Below are 22092 nucleotides of genomic sequence, written 5' to 3'. Positions count from 1 at the left end.
ACCTACCTTACTTATGGGAGGTAGGTAGGTAGAAAGGTGAAGAACAGCCAGGCTCGGACTGGACACCAACGCGGTGTGGGTGGACGCGAGACAGATGATGACGACACGCACGAGCGACACACAGACACAAACAAGCTCACAAGACACACAGCCAGCTGGCTGCCACACATTATGGGAAACTAAAAAAGAAATCACTCGATGGGTGAAGGTGGGTACTATACCAACTAGAGTGGATGGTTGGTGGTACTCTCTCCTGCAACCACAGTCCTTCTTGTGACATGGCAGGCCACTCTCAAGCCCTCTACAAGCATCAGATCACCCATTTGGGGAGGGTTGACATCGTGATTTCCGCGGAAAACTTTTTTTTTGCTGAGACATGTTGCATGCAGGTTGCAGTCTGTATAGAGAGCATCTGCACCATACAGACCCTCTCTCTCTGCACACTCAGTGCACTCTTGGGTGGGATTCTGTATTCTGCACCGGCATTGTGCATTCTGTACGACTCTTTTTTTGGCCTCTCCTACCTGTATTGGGCGAGTTTTTGCATTCTGCACCTGCATCCTGCATCGGTACTCTGTCCGCTCTCTTCTGGCTGTGGGTGAGTTTTTGCATTCCGCATTCTGCATCCTGCATCCTGCACGTAGAGCTCCCGGTGACGCTACCTAGGTACATTTCGTAACGATCGTCGCTATTGGCCATCTGCCTCCTGCAGCCTCTGTTGGGGCGGAATGCGCGGGGTTTTCGGCGCGATGCCTCCGGCTAGTACACGGTACTGCTCTGCCGCAAACTCTCCTGCGCTCGCGTGACGTGTGGGGCGCACGCACTGCGCTCGAAAGTCGCGATTTGGCAATAGGCGCTCGAGCCGGCGCGCAGTGGAGGGGGCGCCGCGCAGGGGGATCGGGGGGGGTGCGAGAGGGGGCGTGGGTCGGGCGCGCACCGGCCGGCTCCGGGAGCGGCCGTCACGTCGAAGAGGGGACCTGGTGCTGCTCGAATGACGACGCATGCCGCTCTGCTGCGCCGCCGTGCGCCGATAGCCCCTCTTCCGAGCCGGCGCGTGGCGGCGAGCCGCGGCCAGTATCGCTGGTGCGGTGGAGGCGGCAGCTTGCATCGGCCGGCAGCGGGTGCGGCCATCACGTCGATGAGGGGGGGTTGTCGGCGACTCGTGTGGCTCGAGGCCTACGCTGCGCCGCCCAAGCCCTACTGCCGATCCAGCGCCTGCGTTTGGGGCGAGCCGCGGTTTTTCGTCGCTGATGGTATATGGCGGCGGCGGCGGCGGCTCGCCCTTCCCTCCGGCCGCAATTCCGATCCCGCCGCGCTCGCGGGAGGTGGCGCGTACACCTTACGCCCTTTCTCCTCAACGGCTATCCGTGCTTGCTGTGCCCCTGCGTGGTGTGTTTCAAGTTCTTACAACCCAAGGTGATAGAGGGCAAAAAGATCGATTGCGCTCTTGCCGATCCGCACCTACCTACCTAGGTAGGCTGAGAGAGAGAGAGAATTCTTGATACGAAACCACGACGACACACACCAGTCGACTCGCATCGGTTGCCTCCATGAACGGCGGAGCTATTCTCGCGCCCACACCACACCTGGCTCCAACGTGGACACGCCCATAGCTGGGGACACTACTAGGTCACGCATGGCATCACAGAAGTTTTATCTCTGGGCCCCGAAAGGCATCTCTAGCAGTGTCGTTACACATGCCCCCTCCCCTCCTGGGCGCATGCGCCTCACGTCTCGCCAGAGCATAAGCCCTTGGCGTGTGGCGAGACGAGTTTTTCGCCATCGCCGCGAGCAGCAAGCCGCCCGCCGCAAACAGCCGGAGGCATCGCCACGGCACTGGCTGCGCCGCGGTCCCGCACCCGTCGACGCAGCTCCCCCCGCGGAAGACCGCGCGTAGCAACGTCTTGACGATCGAGATGAGCGTGCCTGAAGCTCGCCCACCTACTGCCCCTGAGAGTTGGTTATTGAGTGGGATCAGCTCCCCCCCTTGGGATCGAAGCCGCCACAACCTCACACCCAACATCCCAGGCGGGATCAGAAGGGGACTCCACACCGGACACCGCCCGGGCACAGCCCCCCTACCCGTCGGATCGCACAGAGGGCCCCCTCGGAGCAGCCCACACACAATCACGCATCGGCAGATTGAGTGCCTGAGTCAGGCAGACAGCACAGACAAGAGGAGAGAGAGGAGAGAGAGAGAGAGAGAGGAGAGAGGAGAGGGAGAGGGTGTGAACACACGTGAGGAGTGGGGGAGGGTGTCTGTGGTGGGTTGTAGTCATACTACGTGGTTACAACCACGCGCCCCTCAGGAGCTTAAGGTAGAGCTGAGCGTCCAAGACGCCTCGGTGCCACCCACCGGCGTGAAGACCATCCGGATCTATCGGGTTCGCCCTCCGGACGGACCCGTCCCCGCGATGGCCCACGGTCCTCCGTCGCCTGGTTGAACCCCCTGCCTCCCGGTTGACCCCCCGGTCCCCGTACACGACCATGAAATAAACTCAAAGTCCACCACAGCCACCAGCCTCCACCTCCACCCGCGAGCCGCCACCGCTGCCGCCCGCGACGCCGCCCGCCGCGTCAGATAGCCGCGACGCGCGCATCGAGTCGCGTCGGAGAGCCGCGCCGCACCAGCAGCAGCATCTGCACCACCAGCAGCAGCAGCAGCACCGCCACCACCACCCGAGAGAGAAGCGCACCTGCCCGACGCCGCCCGCCGCGTCAGACGCTCGCGACGCGCGCGTCGAGCCCAGTCGCACAGCCGCGCCGCGCCAGCAGCAGCATCGGCACCAGCAGCAGCAGCACCACCACCACCAACAGCAACAGAGACAGGCAGTGCAGGCGCAGAGGCGCTCGCAGAGCGGCGCTCAGCGCCGCGCACGCCACGCTGCGGACCGTCGGACGAGCGCACCGTACGTCGGCGGCGAGCCGCGTCGCCAGCCGTCTCGCGAGAGAGCGGCGCCGCCGCGTGCGCGCAGCAGCCGCCGCGGCAGAGGCGAGCCGCGGCGACGTCCGCACTAACGGATAACGGCCATTGGCGGTTTTCTCTCTCTCTCTCTCCTAGGTAGGCTCTTGGGTGGCGCGCCCCAGCTCTTCACAACGAACCTGGCTGGCGGTGCTTCTCCTCGGCACGCGGCGCCGCGGTGTACGTTCATGGGGGCGCAGCCGATGGATCTCGACGAGAGCGACCTGCTCTTCGAGGAGGACATCCTGCGCAACGCCTACTCGCTCAAGTATTGGTGGCGGTACATGGAGGCCAAGAAGCGCTCGCCGGCGCGGCAGCGCAACCTCATCGCCGAGCGGGCACTCAAGTACCTGCCGGGCTGCTACAAGATCTGGCACGCGTACCTGGCGGACCGGCGGGCGCAGTGCAAGGCCAAGGAGCCCGGACACCCCGCGCACGCGCGCCTCAACGCCGTGTACGAGCGGGCGCTCGTCTACATGCACAAGATGCCGCGCATCTGGCTCGACTACCTCGAGATCCTGGCCGCGCAGCACGCGCACACGACGACGCGGCGCGCCTTCGACCGCGCGCTGCGCGCGCTGCCGGTCACGCAGCACGAGCGCATCTGGAAGCTCTACCTGCCGTACGCAAAGGCGAGCCCCGTGCCGGAGGCCGCCGTCCGCATCTACAAGAGGCGCGCGGGGAGCCGCCGAGAGAGAGAGAGAGAGAGCGAGAGAGTTCCGGCGCGCGCGCACCGGCTGTCGCCCGCGCGACTCCGCTCGCGCGACTCCCCGGAAGGGCTCGCGGGGGCGGACTGCCGCGGCGTCTGCGCTTGCCGTCCTCCCCCTCCCGCCCCTGCCATCCTACCGTCCTCACCCTCCCGCCCCTGCTGGCAAAGGCCGACGCAGAGGAACCCCCCCCCCCCACCCCCCCCTGCCCCTTGTCTCGCAGGTACCTGCAGTTCGACTCGGACGCGGTGAAGGCCGCCTCGAGTGGCTGCTCAGAAGAGAGGCGTGCTTCACACCGCGTGCCCTGTGGTCAGGTCGAGGAGTACATCGACTACCTGATGCAGATCGGACGCGTCTCGGAGGCAGCGCTCAAGCTGGCAGAGGCGCTCGAGGGAGAGCCGAGAGAGAGAGCCGAGAGAGAGCCGCGAGAGTGTGTCGGAGGCAGCAGGCTCAAGCTGGCAGAGGCAGTCGAGCCACGAGGCGACTCGTCGCAGCTGCCTCCTCCTCCCCCCGGCCTCACTCCTTGCCTCTCCCCTCGCAGGTCCTCAACCGGGAGGGGTTCGTCTCGCTGCGAGGAAAGTCGCGCCACAAGCTGGTGCAACCCCCCCCCACCCCCCTCCCCCAGGTGCGCGACTTTTCGATGGTCTTCGACGCCTACTCCCAGTTCGAAGAGTCCCTCATCACCGCCCTCATCGAGCGGCAAGCGCAGCAGCAAGCCGCAGCAGACCTCGCCGCCGCCGAGTCGGGCGGCGCCTCGGCCGAGGCCTCGAAGGCGGCGGCGGCGACGACGCTCGAGCTCGACATGCGGCTCGAGCGGCTCGAGCGGCTGATGGAGCGGCGGCCCGAGCTGCTCTCGTCGGTGCTGCCGCCGCAGACAGTCTCGTTGGGAGCCGCTAGCCCCCTCATTGAGCATGAGTCGTGTGTCACGAAGGTGCTGCTGCGGCAGAACCCGCACTCCGTGCACGAGTGGCTCAAGCGCGCCTCCCTCTTCGAGGCCTCGCCCGCAAAGGCGATCCAGACCTACGCCGCCGCAGTCAAGACGGCACGCCCACACCACCCTCGCCGAGCCGGCCCCCTTCCCTGCACTGTCCACGACGGCGTCTCTGCGCCCTGCTGTAGGTCGACCCGCGCCGCGCCGTCGGTCGGCCCTCCTCCCTCTGGCTCGGGTTCGCAAAGTTCTACGAGTCGCACGGCGACATCAAGAATGCGCGCGCCATCCTCCGCAAGGCGAGGCCCAGCCGAGACCCAGCCGAGACCCAGCCGAGACCCAGCCGAGTCCCAGCCGAGAGGGAGCCGAGAGGGAGCCGAGAGGGAGCCGACGTCGCCGCGGGAGGGGCCCTTGTTTTCACCTCCCCTCCGCCCTCCGCCCTCCGCCCGCAGGCGACGCTGGTACCGTACAAGAGCGTCGACGAGCTCGCCTCGATCTGGATGGGGTGGAGCGAGATGGAGCTGCGCCACAAAAAGTACCCGGAAGCGCTCGCCGTGCTCGCCGAGGCGACGGCGGTGCCGCCCGCGTCGCGCCGCGCAAAGGAGAAGGAGGGGCCGGTGCAGGACCGGCTGTATAAGTTCACCAAGCTCTGGGCCTTCTACGCCGACCTGCAAGAGTCACTCGCCGGGTTCGAGCCGACGCGCGTGACGTACGACAAGATGATCGAGCTGCGGATCGTGACGCCGCAGCTGGTCCTCAACTACGCCGCCTTCCTCGAGGAGCACAAGCACTTCGAGCTCGCCTTCCAGGCGCACAGGCGTAGCCGCGAGCAGCTAGCAGCAGCTGCAGCAGCAGCAGCGCAGCTAGCAGCAGCTAGCAGCAGCTAGCAGCAGCTAGCAGCAGCTAGCAGCAGCTAGCAGCAGCTAGCAGCAGCTAGCAGCAGCTAGCAGCAGCTAGCAGCAGCTAGCAGCAGCTAGCAGCGCAGCAGCAGCAGCAGCAGAGGGGACCAGAGAGGACCAGAGAGCGGCCCGAGAGCGCCTGAGAGCGGTTCGAGAGCAGCACAACCGCTCCGCACACACCTCCCCTCGCCTCGCCAGGCGTACGAGAAGGGCGTCGCCCTCTTCAAGTACCCGCACGCGCTCCCCCTCTGGCTGAGCTACCTCACTAAGTTCACCGCGCGCTTCGGCGGCGCAAAGCTCGAGCGCGGCCGCGACCTCTTCGAGCAGGCGAGATTCGGCCGAGATGCGGCCGAGAGGGAGCCAGAGACATCGCCGAGATACAGTCGAGATGCGGTCGCGGCCTCCTCGAGCGGGCGCTTGACTGCCGAGACGTCTCGCAAGATCTCGTCTGACCTCGCCCGATCCCTCGGGCAGGCACTTGACGGCTGCCCCGTCGAGTCGGTGCACCAGCTCTACCTTCTCTACGCTAAGTTCGAAGAGGCGCCCGCTCGCCTCCCTACCCCGACCCGCCCCAGACCCGTCCCTGAACCCCCCCCCCCCCCCTCTCTCCCGCCCTCTCTCCTCCCGCCCCGCACCCCCCGCTCCGACCCCCTCTCTTTGCGGCCCCCCTCCTTGCAGGCGCACGGCCTCGCGCGCAACGCGATGGCCGTCTACGACCGCGCCGCCGGCGCCGTCGCGCTCGAGAAGCGAGCGAGCGTCTACCAGCTCTACATCGCAAAGGCGGCGGAATACTTTGGCGTCACTAAGACGCGCGACATCTACGAGGCCGCCGCCGCCGCGCGAGTTGCCGCGCGCGCCCGGACCCTCGCCCTCACCCCTTCCCTTCTCCCCGCAGGCTGCCATCGGCGCGCTGCCCAGCAGCGAGGCTCCCTCCTTCTGCCTTCGCTACGCCAACCTCGAGCGCAAGCTCGGTGAGGCCCGAGATGCACCCGAGAGATGCACTCAAGATGCACCCGAGATACCTCGAGCGCAAGCTTGGTCAGCTCACCCGCCCGGCCGGCGAGAGCCACGGACCCCGCTCTCCCAGCTTGCCGCTCGCCTGCCCACGCCCCTCCGCCTCCGCTGCCCCCCCCCTTGCCCCGCCAACGCCCGCCTCTGGCCCGGGCCGCCAGGCGAGATCGACCGCGCGCGCGCCATCTACATGCACGGCGCGCAGGAGGTGGACCCGGCCGTGGCGGCGGGCTCCGCGGACGGCGAGTCGCCGTACTGGAAGGCGCGCGCGGCACTGAGGGCGGAGGGAAGGGGTGGCGGACGCGCGTGCCCGCGACGAGCGTGCGGCCCTCCGCGCAGGCGTGGCACGATTTCGAGGTGTCGCACGGCAACGAGGACACCTTCCGCGAGATGCTGCGCCTCAAGCGGACGGTGCGCGCCTCCTTCGCCGACCGCGCCATCGTGCTGCCCGGCAACGAGGCGGGCGGCACCAAGCGGCCGCGCGAGGAGGAGGCGGGCGCCGACTCGATGGCGCGCGGAGCGAGGAGCAGCCGGCGCGCGGGCGTGGGGGGCGTCTCTTCACTGGCGCGGCGGTGTGAACAGGCGAGGCTCGAGGCGGAGGCGACCGACGCGGCCGGCGGCGGCTTCGTGTCGGGCGGGGCGGTCGGCGGCTGGGAGGGCGGCGCCGCGGCGTCGGGCGACTTCGTGCCGTCGTCCGCCTTTAGCGGCGCGAGGCCGGGGTACGTCTTCAAGCGGGGCGACAAGGGGGTCGGCTACTACGCGGACGGGCCGGCGGCGGGCGGCGCGGCGGGCGGCGCCGGCGCGAGCGAGGAGATCGACATCGACGACGACGACGACGACGACGCGCCGCTGCAGGTGCAGCAGAAGGCCGTGCCGGCCGAAGTGTTCGGCTCGGCTGGCATCGGCGGCGGCGGGGCGGGCGAGACGATGGGGGCGCTCGAGCGGCTGCGGAGAAAACAGGCGGCGAGCTGAGAGCACGGCCCTGCTTGACGCGGGCTCGCATTAGCCGCGCCGCCACTGGGTGGTACGCCGCGGGTCCGTTTCTGCGCATGCAAGCCGTCGCGGGACGACCAAGCACGCGCGCCACGCCGCGATGCACAGTCCACAGCTGGCCCGACGTAGAGACGTTAATAATGGTGGCCGCGTTCGGGGTGGAGCGCACTGAGGCCTTTCTACGTTTTTGCATTATAACGACCCCGCGCCCGCGGCAGCCGGCCCGCCCGGAAGCTCGGGAGGTCCATCGGGGGGCGATGTAGACGCACATATGACGCGACGGCGGGACGCCGCGCCCGACCGCGCCGCGGGCGCGGCGGCGCGGCGCGGGCACATGGCGGCGCGGCGGGCGGGGCCGGCGCGCGGCGGGGGCGGCGGCGCGGCGCCCGCCTACATGTTGCACCGCAGTGAAACACCACCCCCGTGGCAGAGGGCGCCCTCTGGGGGCGAAAACCCGCGTCTTCGGTTTCGTCGCCAAGAGTGTAAACTCTTGATCCGCCCCGAAAACCCGAATAAAAACACAACGAGCCGTACCCCCCCCTCTCTCCAAGTCCCGGTTGTGGTTGCTATGTGGAGCGTCCGTTTTCGCGCGCTCGCGTCTCCTGGCCCCTATAAGATAGAGAACGTGTTGCACCACATGGACATGCTCCCGGCGGAGCCCAACTGCTTGTACTCGACAAGGCAATCCATCCATCCACTCGCGGCAGCTGCCTTTACTTCAATCAGCTGCATACACTCAAGTGCTATTACTGTCTGTGTAGCTGTCTAGACGCTCCGATTTTGCTGTCTGGACGACTTTCTGGACGCTGTCTGGACACTGTCTGGACAACTGTCTGGAGAACTGTAGACACGCTGTCTGACGCTGTCTGGACACACCACTACACAACTAGCTCTACAGCTCTCCAACTCCAGCGCTCTACATCTTTCAGCTCTATCTAGATACAGCGCGCTCCGTCGCATCTCCTTTCCACAAAAAAATCGGCGGGCGCCGGGGGACGGAAACCCAGTCGCATCTATCTGGTCATGTAAGGTGCGGTGGCGTCCACCCTTGCGCGCGTTGTACAGACAGGACTTGCAGGCATCGTATTCCGCGGCGATCGAATGCATGTGGTACGCAGTGGACTGATCGGCGCCGCCGCCATCGCGACGGCGGCGACAGCTCAAAGCATCCCCGAGTCTCCAAGCCTCAATTTCACCGGAGCATTGGCGTCCGGCGCCTCTACCTTGGGCACAGCTGGCGATTCGTCCTGGACTGCCGGTGGCGCGGCAATCGAGGAGCCTATGCGCCCGGCGCTCTCGCAGGGCGCCGACTTCATCTCCGAGACGGCTGCCGCCTTGGATCTGCTTGGCCGGGTCGGCTGGCTCCAAGCGGAGGCACCAAGCCACCTCCTCAACCTCGCAACCTCTCCGCACCGATCCGCGCTATTCAAGGTGGCCGTGCGGACCTTCTTTCCCGACCTGCGCCTCGGGGTTTACAGCAGGGCCCTCTCGCTGCTGCTGCTGCTCAAGGTCCTCCTCATCGACAAGAACTATGATCCAGAGGCTCCGCCGCGCTTCCCGCAGGCCAAGCAGCACATGAGCGTGCTCGTGCCGCAGGAGCAACTGCGCCCCTCGACGATCCCTTCCGGATACGCCGGCACACTCGTGCAGGCCTCGCACATCCACACCAACGAGGATGAGACAATGCACGCCTATGGCGAGGCGATGCACTCTGGCCTTGTGCCGCTGCATATGAGCCCCGGCGATCAGGGCGACTGGATCCTGGGCGAGGACCCGATCGAGGTGATCCGCTGGAGCCTCGGGCCCTTTGTGTGGCCGTCCTTCCGGAACATAGGCTCATGGGGCACAGAGCGCATCGGCGTCGATGGCACCGGGTGGCCGCTCGGCGAGCAGCCGCCGCCGGCCTTCTCCGCTTACCGCTACTCGGACGCGGCGCTCGAAGCGCTCGTCTTTGAGGGGCTCGGCCAGCACCGCGTCGTGCTCATCGATCGCTCTCGGCCCGGACCGGCCGGAAGCAGCTCGCCCGAGGGGGCCCACTACGCGTTACCCCTCGGCTTTGCGGCTGCGGCCGAGGTGAGGCCAGGCTTTGCGCAGTTTGGTGCAGATGCTTACTTTAACCGCGACGGCCGTGTGGTCGGTATTGCGAGGGGTGGACGTCTCTACACGCCCGACGGCCCTCTCGGCAGCGGCCGGAGCTGCGTGTCCTCGCACCACTTTCTGGGAGACTACCACTTGTGCTCCGCGTGGAGCGACGGCTGGCTGCACGCCAAGCTCGCCCTTCGAGGTACGCTGTTCGCCGTGGTCACCGCCATCGACCACCTGCAAGCCACGCACCTCACTTGGGGCAATGCGCTTTCGCTGTCGAGCCTCGAGGTGCTTCCGACGAATCACGCGCTCCGCCTCATGCTGTCGCCCTTTGTCCACCGCACCGCTGCCGTTAACTTCAACGCGGCGATCATGCTCCTCTCTTCGGACGCGCTGCTGCCGCGCGCCATGGCCCTCACGCCGGAAGGCTTCCGCACCCTCTTCGCCGCGGGCAACGCCTCGGACGCACTGGCATTTGCCACCGTGCCCGACGCCAGGCGTGCGCGCGGGGTCGACACGCTGGTCCTCCCCTTTGACGAGGATGGCGCCGAGTACTACGACATCCTGCGCCGCTTTGTCCGAAAATACATTGCGGCGGAGGTGCGTTGCGACGATCCGCTCGTGGCGCGGTGGTACGCCCGCCTCGCCAGCCTTCTCCCGCAGGGCGAGCTCCCGCCGCTCTCGTGCGGCTCGCTCGCCGACGTCATCGCGACGTTCGCGCACCACGTGTCGGCGCTGCACGGCCACGTCGGACAGGTGGCGGGGGAGGTGGAGGACCCGTGCTTCGCCCCCTTTGCGTGGCGCGAGGGCGAGCTGTGCGGCACGCCTCGCCAGTCCCTCGCCCGCGCCTCAATCATGGCGGCGACCGGCTCCACGAACCCCCGCATCATCGACGACTATTCCTTTCTGTTTAAGCGCGGCGAGACGAAGGGCCTCTGGCGGAATATGACGGCCGAGCTCCTCTCCTTCGGGGAGCGGGTGGACGCGCGCAACGAAGCGCGGGAGAGGGCGGGCCGACGGCGCTACCGCGTCTTTGAGCCTCGGAATATTGAGACGTCGGTGGCGGTGTAGACTTGTGGGGGCTCTCGCACGAATCGACGCCGTCTGCGACCGGCCCCAATTCTGCCAACAAGTTCTGCGGTCATTGCGGCAGCCCGCTGGGCAACAACGCCGCCAAGTTCTGTCCTCACTGCGGCGGTAATCTACTCACGGACAGCGGCGAGGTGGACATCCGCGAACAGATTACTTTCCCCCCCGCAAGGGGCTTGGCAAGGCGCGAGACACACACTTTTCCCGAGATCCGAGAGCAGATTACTCTTCCCTCGAAGTCATAGTAGTTTTTTGGCGTTCCTCCGGTGCCTACCCAAATGGGTCCTCGGAGAGGGTACCCTGGGTGGGCGAGGCCTCTACTCGCCAGGGCACTCTGTGCAAAGCCGGGCTTCTCTCTATTTCAGACAAGATTTCGCCGGCGTTCAATCTCACTTGGAGTATTGCTGTACCGCCCATACCCCCTCATTAACCCGCATGCGGCATGCGCGAAGCCTGCTGTACAACTGTAACGGCTTCGATTTCCATGACCACTGCCTCGCCGTCGCGGTCCGGCCACAACATGGGTCTCCACGCCACGGCGTTGGCGATCACACTGGCCGTCGTAACAGCCGAGCCTGCTTGCCGCTGCTTGGATTCACTCGCTGGCTTCGGCGTGCCGTCAAACAACCTCACGGTAACCACCTCCTCGGGTGCCTTTCTCTATCCGTCGACGTACGGTCTCCAGTGCGGTGCCCACGATATGAACCTCGAGCCGTTCTGCAGCCTCGCAGGCCCCGCAGCGTTTTGCCATCGTCGGTGGTGCTATGTCAACGCGTCAGAGTGCTCGCTCTCGGAGACGCAGCCGACGCAGTATCTGGCGGCCTACGAAACCGGTCCGGACTTGCAGTACTCGTACGCCTTGTGCGGCTCTGGGGACGTCTTCACCTCGTGGTTCTCGGTCTTCGCGGGCACGCTCAAGCTGTGCTCCGTGTTCGCGGAGGCGGACGCGACCGGTCGGCCCTGCGGCATCACAGCCTCTCACCTGCAGGTCGAAGCGATGGTCAGGCTCATCGACAGCCTCACGGGGTCGAATATCGGCTTTCCAATCAACGGCCGCGATCCTTCCTCGCGCTCCTACTACCGCTTCTCGTACGAGTACCAAACGTACCCCAAGGGTGGCTGGGACGCGCTCGGCGCCAATCTCTCGCACGCGCTCTTCCCTCAGTGCGACGTGATCGTCGGGCAGGGCCACGGCTGCAGTGACGACGACATCCAAGCGCAGGCCGCCGTCGCGCACGCGCACAAACGCATTTACTTTACGACGCGAGGACCGCGCGCAGTGCTCTCGGATCCCACCAACGCCTCGCGCCGCCTATCGCCCTACTTCTTCTCGACGCACATTCGCAGCGACCTGTATGCGGACGTGGCGCTGCGCGAGATTGCCGCCACCAAGCGCGCGGAAGCGGCTTCGGGCTGCAGTAGTGGCAGCGGAGCGGAGGACAACGTGCGGCTCGCCGTCCTCAACTTTGCGCACAATGCCTTCTACGAGGGAGTGGGCGACCAGGCGCTCGAATTCGCGGCGGTGCCGGCGAATGCCTACACGGTCGTCTACGCCGCCAAGCTGCTCGCCTCACACGATGGCGAGGTGTGCGAGCCGTACAACATAACGACGAGCAATGGGAGCTGCACGCCCCTCGCCGCATTCCTCGACGAGATGCTGGCTGAGCAGCCCGACGTGGTCGTGCTGGCCTCCGACTCAGACGGCTTTGAATTCGTCGCGAGGCACCTATCGTCCAGACGGCCGCGGCGAGCTGCGGGCGAGTCGGACGGCGAGGGATGGGCGCTGCGCGGTCTCTTCTGGACGGGCGTGCCGAAGATGACGGATGGCGTGCACTCTTGCGATGGCTACGGCGACCATTGCGCTCACGTTCTCGGCGCGACGCAGATCTCACAGGCGGAGGCGGACTTGCATGAGGATCAGCTGCTGCTCAGCTCGGGCCTTCCGGCGACTTATGATTGGTTGCGTGCGCACAACTCTGCACTGATTGCGGGGCTCTCCCACAACCACGCTGACCAGATCCCCGGACCAGCGACAGAGGCGAAACGACACTCGGCCCGCCGACACAATTCGACCACTGGACACCATAACTAAATGCGGCGCAGGCCAATCTCAAGTTCCCTTCTCAATTCTTCGCGGGTTTTGGTGCAGTCACCTTCCCCCGCGACAAGAGCCAGAGGAGCGGAGAGGCGACAAACAGGCCACTACTCGATCATGGATTCCCTACTACAAGGTCGCACTTGGAGCACTTGGAGCGCAAGTCGTTAGCCTCACATCCAGGGCCGGGGAGCTATATGAAGCGCACAGGGGTTTTCCATCGATTTTTTTCAGACATCTGGAGCAAGCTAGCCCAGTCATCGCTCGCTCACACTGTCGCGCCGCGCTGGAGCTGGCGCAGCCCAATGCGTTCCATGCTCCGCTCCGTGCGTGGTCAGATCCGCTTCGGACTGAAGAGCACGGCAGTTGGCAGCCCACGCTCCGTCCTGGCCCTCTCCACCGCCGCCACCGCCGCAGCGGCGTCGATTGCTTCGAGCGAGGCGGCCGAGAACCCGCTGCTCAACGCGCCCGCGCTTTTTCCGCGCTTCGCCGACATCCGGCCGGAGCACGTGCAGCCCGCGATGAAGACACGCCTGGCAGAGGCGCAGACGGCGCTTGAAAATCTCGAGCGTGACGTCGAGGCCACGCTCGCTCGCGGAGAGACGCCGCCGTACGCCCACCTGGCCGATTCGGTCGAGCGGCTCGGTGAGCTTGTGTCCGGCCCGTGGGGCGCCGTCGGCCACCTCAAGATGGTGAAGGACTCCGCGGATCTCCGCTCTGCCGCCGACGCCGTCGAGCCGGACGTGGTCGCCTTCTCTTCCAAGCTGTCTGGCAGCGCGGCGCTGCACAAGGGGTGGTGCGCTCTGCGCGACGACGAGGCGGCGTGGGGAGCCCTCTCGACCGCGCAGCGGCGGGTGGCCGAGCTCGAGATTCTCAACGGCGAGCTGGCCGGCGTCGGCCTGCTCGGCGCGGAGAAGGCCCGCTTCGAGCAGATCCAGACGGAGCTCGCCGCGCTGTCCACCGCGTTTTCGAACGCGGTGCTGGACGGGACAAAGGCGTTCGCAAAGGTGCTGACGGCGCCCGAGGCGGTGGCCGGCCTGCCCGCGTCGGCGCGAGCGATGATGGCGGCGAGCGCGCGCAGCCGCGACATCAAGCACGCCTCGAGCGGGGAGGAGGCGAGCGCGGAGGCGGGCCCGTGGGTCGCGACGCTGGACGGCCCGTGCTTCCTCGCCGTGATGACCTTTGCGGACGACAGCGGGCTGCGCGAGGCGTTGTACCGCGCCTACGTCACGCGCGCGTCCGAGTTTGGCGGCGACGACAACGGGCCGCGCATCCGGCGCATCTTGCAGCTGCGCAAGGAGAAGGCGGCGCTGCTCGGCCGGTCCTCGCACGCCGAAGTCTCGCTCGCCGCAAAGATGGCGACGCTGGGCGAGGCGAACGCGCTGCTTGAGGACTTGCGCGCGAAGTCGTACGCGCCCGCCGCCAAGGAGCACGAGCAGCTGGAGGCCTTCGCCGGCCGCCGCATCGCGCTGTGGGACGTCAACTACTATGCCGAGAAGCTCAAGGAGCAGCAGTTTTCGTACGACGAGGAGGCGAGCCGCATAGAGAACATAGTAGTATGACGAGGAGAAGCTCAAGGAGCAGCAGTTCTCGCATGACGAGGAGGCGAGATAGGGGGAGATATGGGAGATATGGGGAGATATGCAGTTCTCGTATGACGAGGAGGCGAGCCGCCAGCGCCCCGCAGCCTCTGCCACCGCGGTGCGCTTTAGCGTGCGTAGCCACCTGTCTGAGTGCGCGTTCAGGCGCTCCGCCAGTACCTCCCGCTCGACCGCGTCCTCGACGGCCTCTTCGGCGTCGTCTCGCGCCTCTTCGGCGTCGTCGTCGTCGAGCGCCGCCCACCTGGAGGTGTGAACAGCGTCTCTTCACACCCGCTGCTGTGAATAGGCGTCACCGTCGTCGAGCGCCGCCCGGCAGACGTCGGCGCGCAGGCGCGGGGAGCAGCAGCAGCCCAGCAGCAGCAGCCCAGCAGCAGCAGCCCAGCAGCAGCAGCCCAGCAGCAGCCGCCCGCCACGCCCGCTCGCCACCCTCTCCACGCGTGGTCTCGCGCTGCTGCGCAGGTGTGGGACGAGCACGTGCGGCTGTTTGAGCTGCAGCGCGACGGCGCGCCCGCCGCCTACGTCTTCCTCGACCCGTTCGCGCGCGCGGCGGAGAAGCGCGGCGGCGCGTGGATGGACGAGGTCTGCTCGCGCAGCCGCGCCTTTGCGTCGGCGGGCAGCGCGGTGCGGCTGCCCGTCGCGCACATGGTCTGCAACCAGTCGCCGCCCGTCACCGAGGCGGACGGCAGCGTCACGCCGAGCCTGATGACTTTCCGCGAGGTGACGCTGGGAGATATGGGAGATATGGGAGATATGGGGAGATATGATGACTTTCCGCGAGGTGACGCTCTTCCCGAGTGCGCGTGTGAGCGGCGTGTGGACGGCGCCTCTTCACCCGCGCAGCGGTGAGCAGGTGGAGACGCTCTTCCACGAGTGCGGGCACGCGCTGCAGCACATGCTCACCAAGGTGGACGAGGGGCACGTCAGCGGCACACCCGCGGCTCCGACCGGGTGAAGCGAGGCACGGCCCCTCCGACCCTCCTCGGAGCCTCTGTTGCCGCAGGCATCCGCGGCGTCGAGTGGGACGCGGTCGAGCAGCCGTCGCAGTTCATGGAGAATTGGGCGTACGAGCTCCGCACCCTGCGCGGGATGGCCAAGCACTGGAAGAGCGGCGAGCCCATCGACGAGGCGACGGTGCACAAGCTGCGGTCGGCCAAGAACTACCGCGCCGCCTCGATGATGCTGCGCCAGCTCAAGGCAACTTCCCGCGCGCGCGCGCGCGCGTGTGTGTGTGTGTCGCGCCCCAGCCCGGAACTCGCGACTCGACTCACCATAGTTTGCTATGGGCGACTTGGCGCTGCACGACGCCGACTTCGACCCCGCGAAGGACGACCCCTTCCGCTGCCTCGAGAAGGAACGAGTGCTTGCTTGGAGTGCGAGGAGTGGCGTCCCCCCCCCTCAGGACTGGCCCCTCTGTGGTAGGTTGGCGAGCGCACGTCGGTCCTCCCGTCGCTGCCCGAGGACCGCTTCCTCTGCTCTTTCGCGCACATCTTCGCGGGCGGCTACGCGGCGGGCTACTACTCGTACAAGTGGGCCGAGGTCCTCTCCGCCGACGGCTTCGCCGCCTTCGAGGAGGCCGGCCTCGAGGACGAGAGCGCGATCGTCGCGCTCGGCCGCCGCTACGCCGAGACCGTCATGGGGCTCGGTGGGTCGCTGCCCGCGGCGGCGGTCTTCAAGCTCTTCCGCGGCCGCGCGCCCACCGCGGACGCGCTCTTGCGCCACTCGGACCTCGCCTGATCGCTGGGGCTCCTCCGGCGGCCGGTGGTCCCGCGAGCTTGGCATTGGGGACGGCTCTACGTTGAAATTGCGATCCCTTTCGCCAGAGGGCTTGCGCCGATCTGCGGTCGTGTACTCAGCGCGTGTGCAGAGAGAGATCACAGCGTGCGGCGCGTGTCACGTCGCGGCGCCGAGCATGATTAACCATGATAACTTATGTTGCCGTCTCACTCTCAGGCCGGTGGTCACACACACGCACACACCGCACACACAGTCACGCACTCGAGCACACACACACATACACAGTTACCGAGTGTTACACAGTAACACACACACACACACCACACACACACACAGAAACAACACGCACACACGCACGCACGCACACGCACACACACGCACAAATCGCGGCCAAGGATATCTCGAACATCGAGACAGCCCGTTTTCAGACACGCTCATGATATGTAAACCACCTCCGACAAGCCGCAGACGGGCGATGCGATCCAATCCCCGATCCAATCCGCCTTGGATCGTGACACCGCCTCCGTCACGACGACGCTGACAAGCTGCCGAGCCCAAATCACTGTAAGAGTCGTGATTTCTTGTTGGTTTTCTAAAATCCGTGGACGACGACGTCGACGCTGGCAAGGCGGAGTCGACTGGCTTCGGCGACTGTGGCTCACTGGGCGGCGAGTCATACGCTGGCTCTAAGGACTCTGTGGACACTGGCGGAGGCGACTGTGGCTCTCCGGGCACACTCGTCTCGCCCGCCCTCAACATGCTGCCGCCACCGATTGCGGCGGACTACGACTTGGAGCGGCAGCAGCGGCTAAACACGCTCGACCCAGACGAGACGGACGAGGAGGAGCTCGCCAAGATTGAGACGCTGCGTCAGCACGTGTACGGTGCGCTGGGCATCACCTCAGCAGACGAGGTGCCCGAGGACCTATTCCCGCTCTTTGGCAAGTCCAGCCTCGTGCGCTTTGGGCGCGCCAAGCGGTGGAAATACAAGCGGGCGACCAAGATGTTTGTCGAGATGCTGTGCTGGTACCGCTCCTATGACCTGCCGCGACAGATGCGGCAGTGGGAAAACGTCGACAGCGAGAGCCACGTCGGGCGGGTCTTCCAAAAGTACATGCCGATAGGCACCTTCGGGACGGACAAGCGCGGCGCCCCCGTCTTCTACTCCCTCCCGGATGTCGACATCAAGGGAGTCCCCCCCCCCCCCCTCCCTCCCCCCGCACAGCTGCACTGCTCGCCGATCCCTCGCCCCGTCCCTCACTCACCGCAGGTGCGCGAGATCGGCTTCGAGGCCTACGAGCGCGGCTCGCTCTACCTTATTCACAAGACGGTGCGGAGCATCGAGGACGTGTCCCTCGAGCGGGGCAGGCACCTCCTGCACGCGAACGTCGTCTTCGACATGCAGGACGTCTCCTGGGTGAGGCTCATCGCGAACCTCAAGCCCTTCGCCAGGCACGTCAAGACGCAGGACGACAACATGCCAGAGCGGCTGTACACCTGCCTCGTCATCCGGGCGCCGTTGGTCTTCACGGCCGCGTGGAAGCTCCTCAAGCCACTCCTGGCGACGGAGACCGTGGACAAGGTGTCCATCCTGGGTCGGTCCGTCGACCACCTCGCCGAGATGCAAAAGACGGTCGACATCGCCGAAATCCCCGACTTTCTGGGCGGGGAGAAGGCGGGCTGGCCCCACGGCTTTGGGGGGACCATCCCCGTGGGCGCCGGGATGGAGCTGAGCGAGAGGAGCGTGAAGACGGGCTCCGCCGCCGCTGCCGCCGCCGTCGCCGCCGCCGCCGCCGCCGCCGGCGCTGGCGCTGGCGCTGCGTGACCGTGAGCCGCGCCCCACATGCTCGCCCCACTCTCGACGGTGTCTGTGTCTCGGCTCTCGCGCGCTCTCTCGCGGCGCTCTCGGGCCCGCGCGCCCGCCCACGCGCACGGTCTCGTGTAAAGGCTAAAGCCGTAGCCCGGTCAAAGCAGTGCGACAGCGATGGATGTGAGCGAGAGCTGTGTCGCCGCTATAGTACGTTAGACTCGTTGGACCTTACGCCACACACCCTCGCATCTCTCAGCAACACGAGACTCTCAGAAGAGAAACGGCACGATGTGGCGGCGGCTCGCCGGCCAAGATTTTCCAAACTTGCCCATGTACCATTGCGTGGTGGCAACGGCCCGGCCCGAGAGGTAGGAGACCATCCCCGCAAACACGAGCAGCGCGTTGGCCTGCTGCGCGACGAGGGCGATGCCCAGCCACGCGACCAGTTCGAAGAAGTAGTGCGGCATTGTCACCAGCTCGAACATGCCGCCGCGAGGAAGGGTATACTGGCGAGCCGGCGGCGCAGCTGGCGGCGCAGCAAGCGCATCCGCCGTGCTCGGCGTTGCAGAGACCGCCGCGGCGGTGTGGACCTGCTCGCGCGGGTTGCGCAGCCGGGCGAGTAGCGCATGATGGTAGAGGTTTCCGGCCTCGCCGAGAGCAAAGAGACAGAGCCCGAGTGCGAGGCTCGTGGAGGAAGGGCGCTGCGCGTAGAGACTGGCCGGCACCTTGTGCTGCTGCGAACAGATCAGCAGCACGACGAGCGCGTAGAAGAAGCCGATGAAGCCTGAGGCGGCGGCCTGAACGCTCCCGGAGTACTTGTGCAGACCGAGCACCTCGGCGACGCGTTTTCCAAAGTGGAGAGCGAGCAAAGAGGCCACGAGCAACTCGCGACCGTTCAGCTGGGGCGCGGTCGCAGCGCAGTAGAGAGCAGCGGCGAAGGCAGGGCCGTAGATCAGCAGCATGCCCCAACGGCTTGGGATCTTGGCCTTGGCGTCATCGTGCGCGAACTTGGAGTACGGCGTGGGGCTCTTCTTCTCGTTTGCGAAGGCGAGCAGGTTCATGCACTGCAGCGCAGCGATGGTCAGCGCGAAGGCGTCGGCAGGGGGCGCGATCATGTGTGTATATTCGAGGACGCGTGCGCCCAGCTGGCCTTCGCCCGGGTCTTCGCCCGAGTCCTTCCGAACAAATTCAGAAATTTCCGAAATGGTTCGCGCTCCTTTGTCCGAAAATGCGGGTGTGAAATGCACGTTAGTTAGATTCGTGCTGACGTTGCACCTTCCGATACCAGGCCCTGCAGCTAAAAAGCCCTAGAAGCATGCAAGATTGAAGATAAAAGCCACCCCCAGCCTAGTCCCTAGACGAGGTACAGCTTAAGCCTTAAGAGTACTCGGGGCTCCCCATGCGGAGAGGGTCCGTGAACATCTTTAGCTTGTGAGCCAGGAAAAGGGTTGAGATAAAGCCGTCTATGGCCCAAAAAGAAAAACCCGAGCGCGCCCGACGGCCGGGAGCGCGGAGCCGGAGGCATCAGGCAAGGTTCGCAAGGAGGGCCAGGGTAACGTAAACTTCTCTCTCCACTAATAATACAACGCAACGCCATCGCCCATCGGCCCAATCCCCACGGGGCTCTCCACGAGCCTCGCGGCACACTACAAAAGACCCACCATCCAAAATCGAACTCGCCTCTTGTGGTGTGCAGAGTGATGGCCGCCGAGCGCCCCTTCAGCCGCGGTCGCTGGCGAGCGACGAGCCAAAGGGCAGCATCGGCATCCCCTCCCCCGCCTCTTGGCCGTCGCTGATCGGCGTGCCGCTCCCGCTGCTCACGGCGGCGCGGCTGCTGCTCGCGGTGGCGCTCAGCCTCTGCCCCTCCTCGAATTGCCTAGAGTGCGGGTGCGCCAGAGTCGGGGTGTGAGGACGGCATCGCTCCAGCCTCGCCCCGCCCTCGAGCTGCCTCAGCCGCACGAGGGTGGAGCGCCACTCGTTGATGCCGCCCCTGGCGAGCGGGCGGGCGGGCGTCAGCAGGCAGACGGCAGGAGGCAGGGCCGGGGATGGAGCCCACGGCGGCATCGGCGCGACAGAGCGTCTAGAGAGGTGCGTGCGCGCACTCGTCGCGGCCCTCTGGCACACGCGGGCGCGCGGCGGCCGTGGCGGTGTGGGACGCGTCTCGGAAGTGTCGCGCACCAGTTCTCGGAGATGACAGAGAGGGATGCGAAGACCTTGTCGAAGGAGTTTGAGGTCTGGACGAGCGTGCCGAGCGTGATCCGCTCCGAGCACTGGTCGGCGAAGAGGCGGGGCGCGACGAGGATGTAGGGCGCGAGGACCATCGCCTGGCGGCGGAAACGGGGAGGAGGAGGGGGGTGACGGTGACAGTGGTGACGGTGGTGACGGTGGTGAGGGGGAGGGGGAGGGGCCAGGGGGTGGGCTAGGGTGGTCTCGCGCCTGGTCGAAGCAGTCGAGCCAGAGGTTGAGGAGGAAGAAGTTGGAGTAGAGGGAGGAGTAGTTCGCGTTGAGCGAGTGCCAGATGCGCTCGAAGTGCGGCGCGGGCGGCAGCAGTCGGGTGGTGGAGCGGAGGGTGCCGGAGCGCAGCCGGAGCGGGCTCGGGTCTGCGGACTGCGGCTGCGACTTTGAGGGCGCGAGGGCGGCGGGCGAGTCGGAGATGGAGCCAGGGTCCTGCGGCGCACGCGGCCGCGGTCCGAGAGGGAAGGGCGAGGGGAGGGGTGGGAGAGGCGGAGCGGAGTGGCGAGTGGGCGAGTGGAGAGGAAGGGGAGGGCGAGAGCGGGCAAGGGAGGTGGCCAGAGGTGTTGAGCCCCCTCCCCTCCCCCTGCCCTCTTCTCCCGCGCAGTCCGCGCACCGCCTCGAGGATGACCAAGTCGCGTCGCAGCTCCGCCTCGACCCGCTGGTTGGCAACCTGCTCGCACGCCACGCCGCGGTGACGCGACCGCCCTTCCCGTCCCCTGCAGGCCGAGGCCGGGCCGTCTACGATAGCAACCTCGACCAGGACTCTGCCGGCGAGACAGTGGGGAGATGTGGGGAGATGTGGGGAGAGGTCTGGGAGGTGTGCACCTCGAGCCCGACCAGCTTGCTGCCGGCGAGACAGTGGGGAGATGTGGGGAGATGTGGGGAGAGGTCTGGGAGGTGTGCACCTCGAGCCCGACCAGCTTGCTGCCGGCGAGCATGGCGACGCCGAGCCCGACTGCGGCGGCGAGGGCGGCGCTGGCGAACATCCAGCCGTGTCCGAACGCGTGCAGCCACGCGAAGGACGGCCACGCCGGCGGCGCGATTTTCGTGCCCAGGTCCATCAGGATAGGCGTGAAGGCGAAGAGCGTGCAAAACGAGTTGAGGAATACAGAGAGGTACCTGCGGGAAGGCGCGGGTCGGAGGCGCTGGATGGCCAGGCGTGCGAGCCGGAGATCGGGAGAGGCGCGGAGCGCACGTTTCGATCCCCTTCGAGAACATCCGCGTGTCCTCGTGAAGCCGTTGGCTCGCACCCTCGACCGGCGCGACATTCGGGTCCCAGCCGGCCATGTAGGAGCGCATGAGGCACATGCGCCAACGGAGCGCCCAGTGCGAGCGCAGCCAGCGCGCGGCTGGCGAGAAGATGGCGTACGGGCCAACGATCCGCAGAAACTCGACCAGCCCAAGCCAGACCTTCTGACGCGACTCGGTCAGCTTTGCCTCCTCCGCCTCGTCAACCAGAGCGGTGACGTTGCTGCAGAGCATGGCGCCCGAAGTCTGCAGCAGGTCGTAGAAGGACGTGTACCACCCGTTGATCGCAAACTTGATGTACCTGAGGGAGGAGCAGCAGCGGACGTGGTGGGTGGCCGCCGGCCGAGCGTGAGATGCGCTCGAGGCAGGAAAGCGCACGCAGAGAAGACGGACTGGCCGATGATGACGACGATACCGGCCCAGGCGAAGATTATGTCGAGGCGGGACCCGGCGAAGAAAAACTCGCGCAGCATCGCTAACGCTGGGGCTAAGCCAGCGACAGTAGAACCAGCGTTGGAGGCGGCTGTGCTCTGGCGAACATGTAAAAAGAATTCGTGTCTTGGTGTTGTCCTTTTTATTTATTTATTTCCCCCCTCTCTCTCTTCCTTGCCTCGTTCATTCGAGTTCATCCCAGGCGGCAAAAAAGAAGGCGGAGGTAGGGCATGATGACCCCCCCACCCAGCACAGCTTCCCCC

General features: G+C 66.3%; 6 protein-coding genes across 6 annotated transcripts; 4 read left to right on the top strand and 2 right to left on the bottom strand.

Moving 5' to 3' along the window:
• Positions 1-3171: 3171 nt before the first annotated feature.
• EMIHUDRAFT_40952 (hypothetical protein) lies at positions 3172-6933 on the top strand (the record flags this gene model as incomplete). The annotated part of the gene is made up of 11 exons (XM_005775257.1): positions 3172-3701; positions 4075-4528; positions 4601-4702; positions 4789-4944; positions 5071-5416; positions 5643-5644; positions 5704-5889; positions 6175-6339; positions 6392-6467; positions 6669-6753; positions 6828-6933. Coding segments are annotated over 11 exons (2208 nt in total), but the record flags the coding sequence as incomplete, so codon positions are not given.
• A 1668-nt stretch (positions 6934-8601) lies between these two features.
• EMIHUDRAFT_95494 (hypothetical protein) lies at positions 8602-10656 on the top strand (the record flags this gene model as incomplete). Its single annotated transcript, XM_005775256.1, has 1 exon — positions 8602-10656. One exon carries the CDS (start codon positions 8602-8604, stop codon positions 10654-10656), a length of 2055 nt encoding a protein of 684 aa, XP_005775313.1.
• Positions 10657-13083: 2427 nt separating this feature from the next.
• On the top strand, positions 13084-16104 carry EMIHUDRAFT_425843 (oligopeptidase A; the record flags this gene model as incomplete). Its single annotated transcript, XM_005775255.1, has 7 exons — positions 13084-14322; positions 14515-14584; positions 14657-14700; positions 14830-15087; positions 15221-15289; positions 15325-15642; positions 15799-16104. 7 exons carry the CDS (start codon positions 13084-13086, stop codon positions 16102-16104), a joined length of 2304 nt encoding a protein of 767 aa, XP_005775312.1.
• Positions 16105-16289: 185 nt separating this feature from the next.
• On the top strand, positions 16290-17837 carry EMIHUDRAFT_195300 (hypothetical protein; the record flags this gene model as incomplete). The annotated part of the gene is made up of 4 exons (XM_005775254.1): positions 16290-16301; positions 16733-17281; positions 17375-17703; positions 17780-17837. 4 exons carry the CDS (start codon positions 16290-16292, stop codon positions 17835-17837), a joined length of 948 nt encoding a protein of 315 aa, XP_005775311.1.
• A 349-nt stretch (positions 17838-18186) lies between these two features.
• On the bottom strand, positions 18187-18894 carry EMIHUDRAFT_56015 (hypothetical protein; the record flags this gene model as incomplete). The annotated part of the gene is made up of 2 exons (XM_005775253.1): positions 18187-18420; positions 18505-18894. Coding segments are annotated over 2 exons (624 nt in total), but the record flags the coding sequence as incomplete, so codon positions are not given.
• A 739-nt stretch (positions 18895-19633) lies between these two features.
• Positions 19634-21925, bottom strand: EMIHUDRAFT_447710 (hypothetical protein; the record flags this gene model as incomplete). Its single annotated transcript, XM_005775252.1, has 6 exons — positions 21776-21925; positions 21345-21698; positions 21055-21268; positions 20763-20819; positions 20093-20184; positions 19634-19904 (listed from the first exon to the last, which is right to left on the bottom strand). The coding sequence occupies exons 1-6, from the start codon at positions 21868-21870 to the stop codon at positions 19634-19636; spliced, it is 1083 nt and encodes a 360-aa protein (XP_005775309.1). The 5' UTR covers positions 21871-21925.
• Positions 21926-22092: the final 167 nt, after the last annotated feature.

This window comes from Emiliania huxleyi (genome assembly GCF_000372725.1).
Source record: "Emiliania huxleyi CCMP1516 unplaced genomic scaffold EMIHUscaffold_3, whole genome shotgun sequence".
Lineage (NCBI taxonomy): Eukaryota > Haptophyta > Isochrysidales > Noelaerhabdaceae > Emiliania > Emiliania huxleyi.
This window is presented reverse-complemented; position numbering and strand designations above follow the sequence as displayed.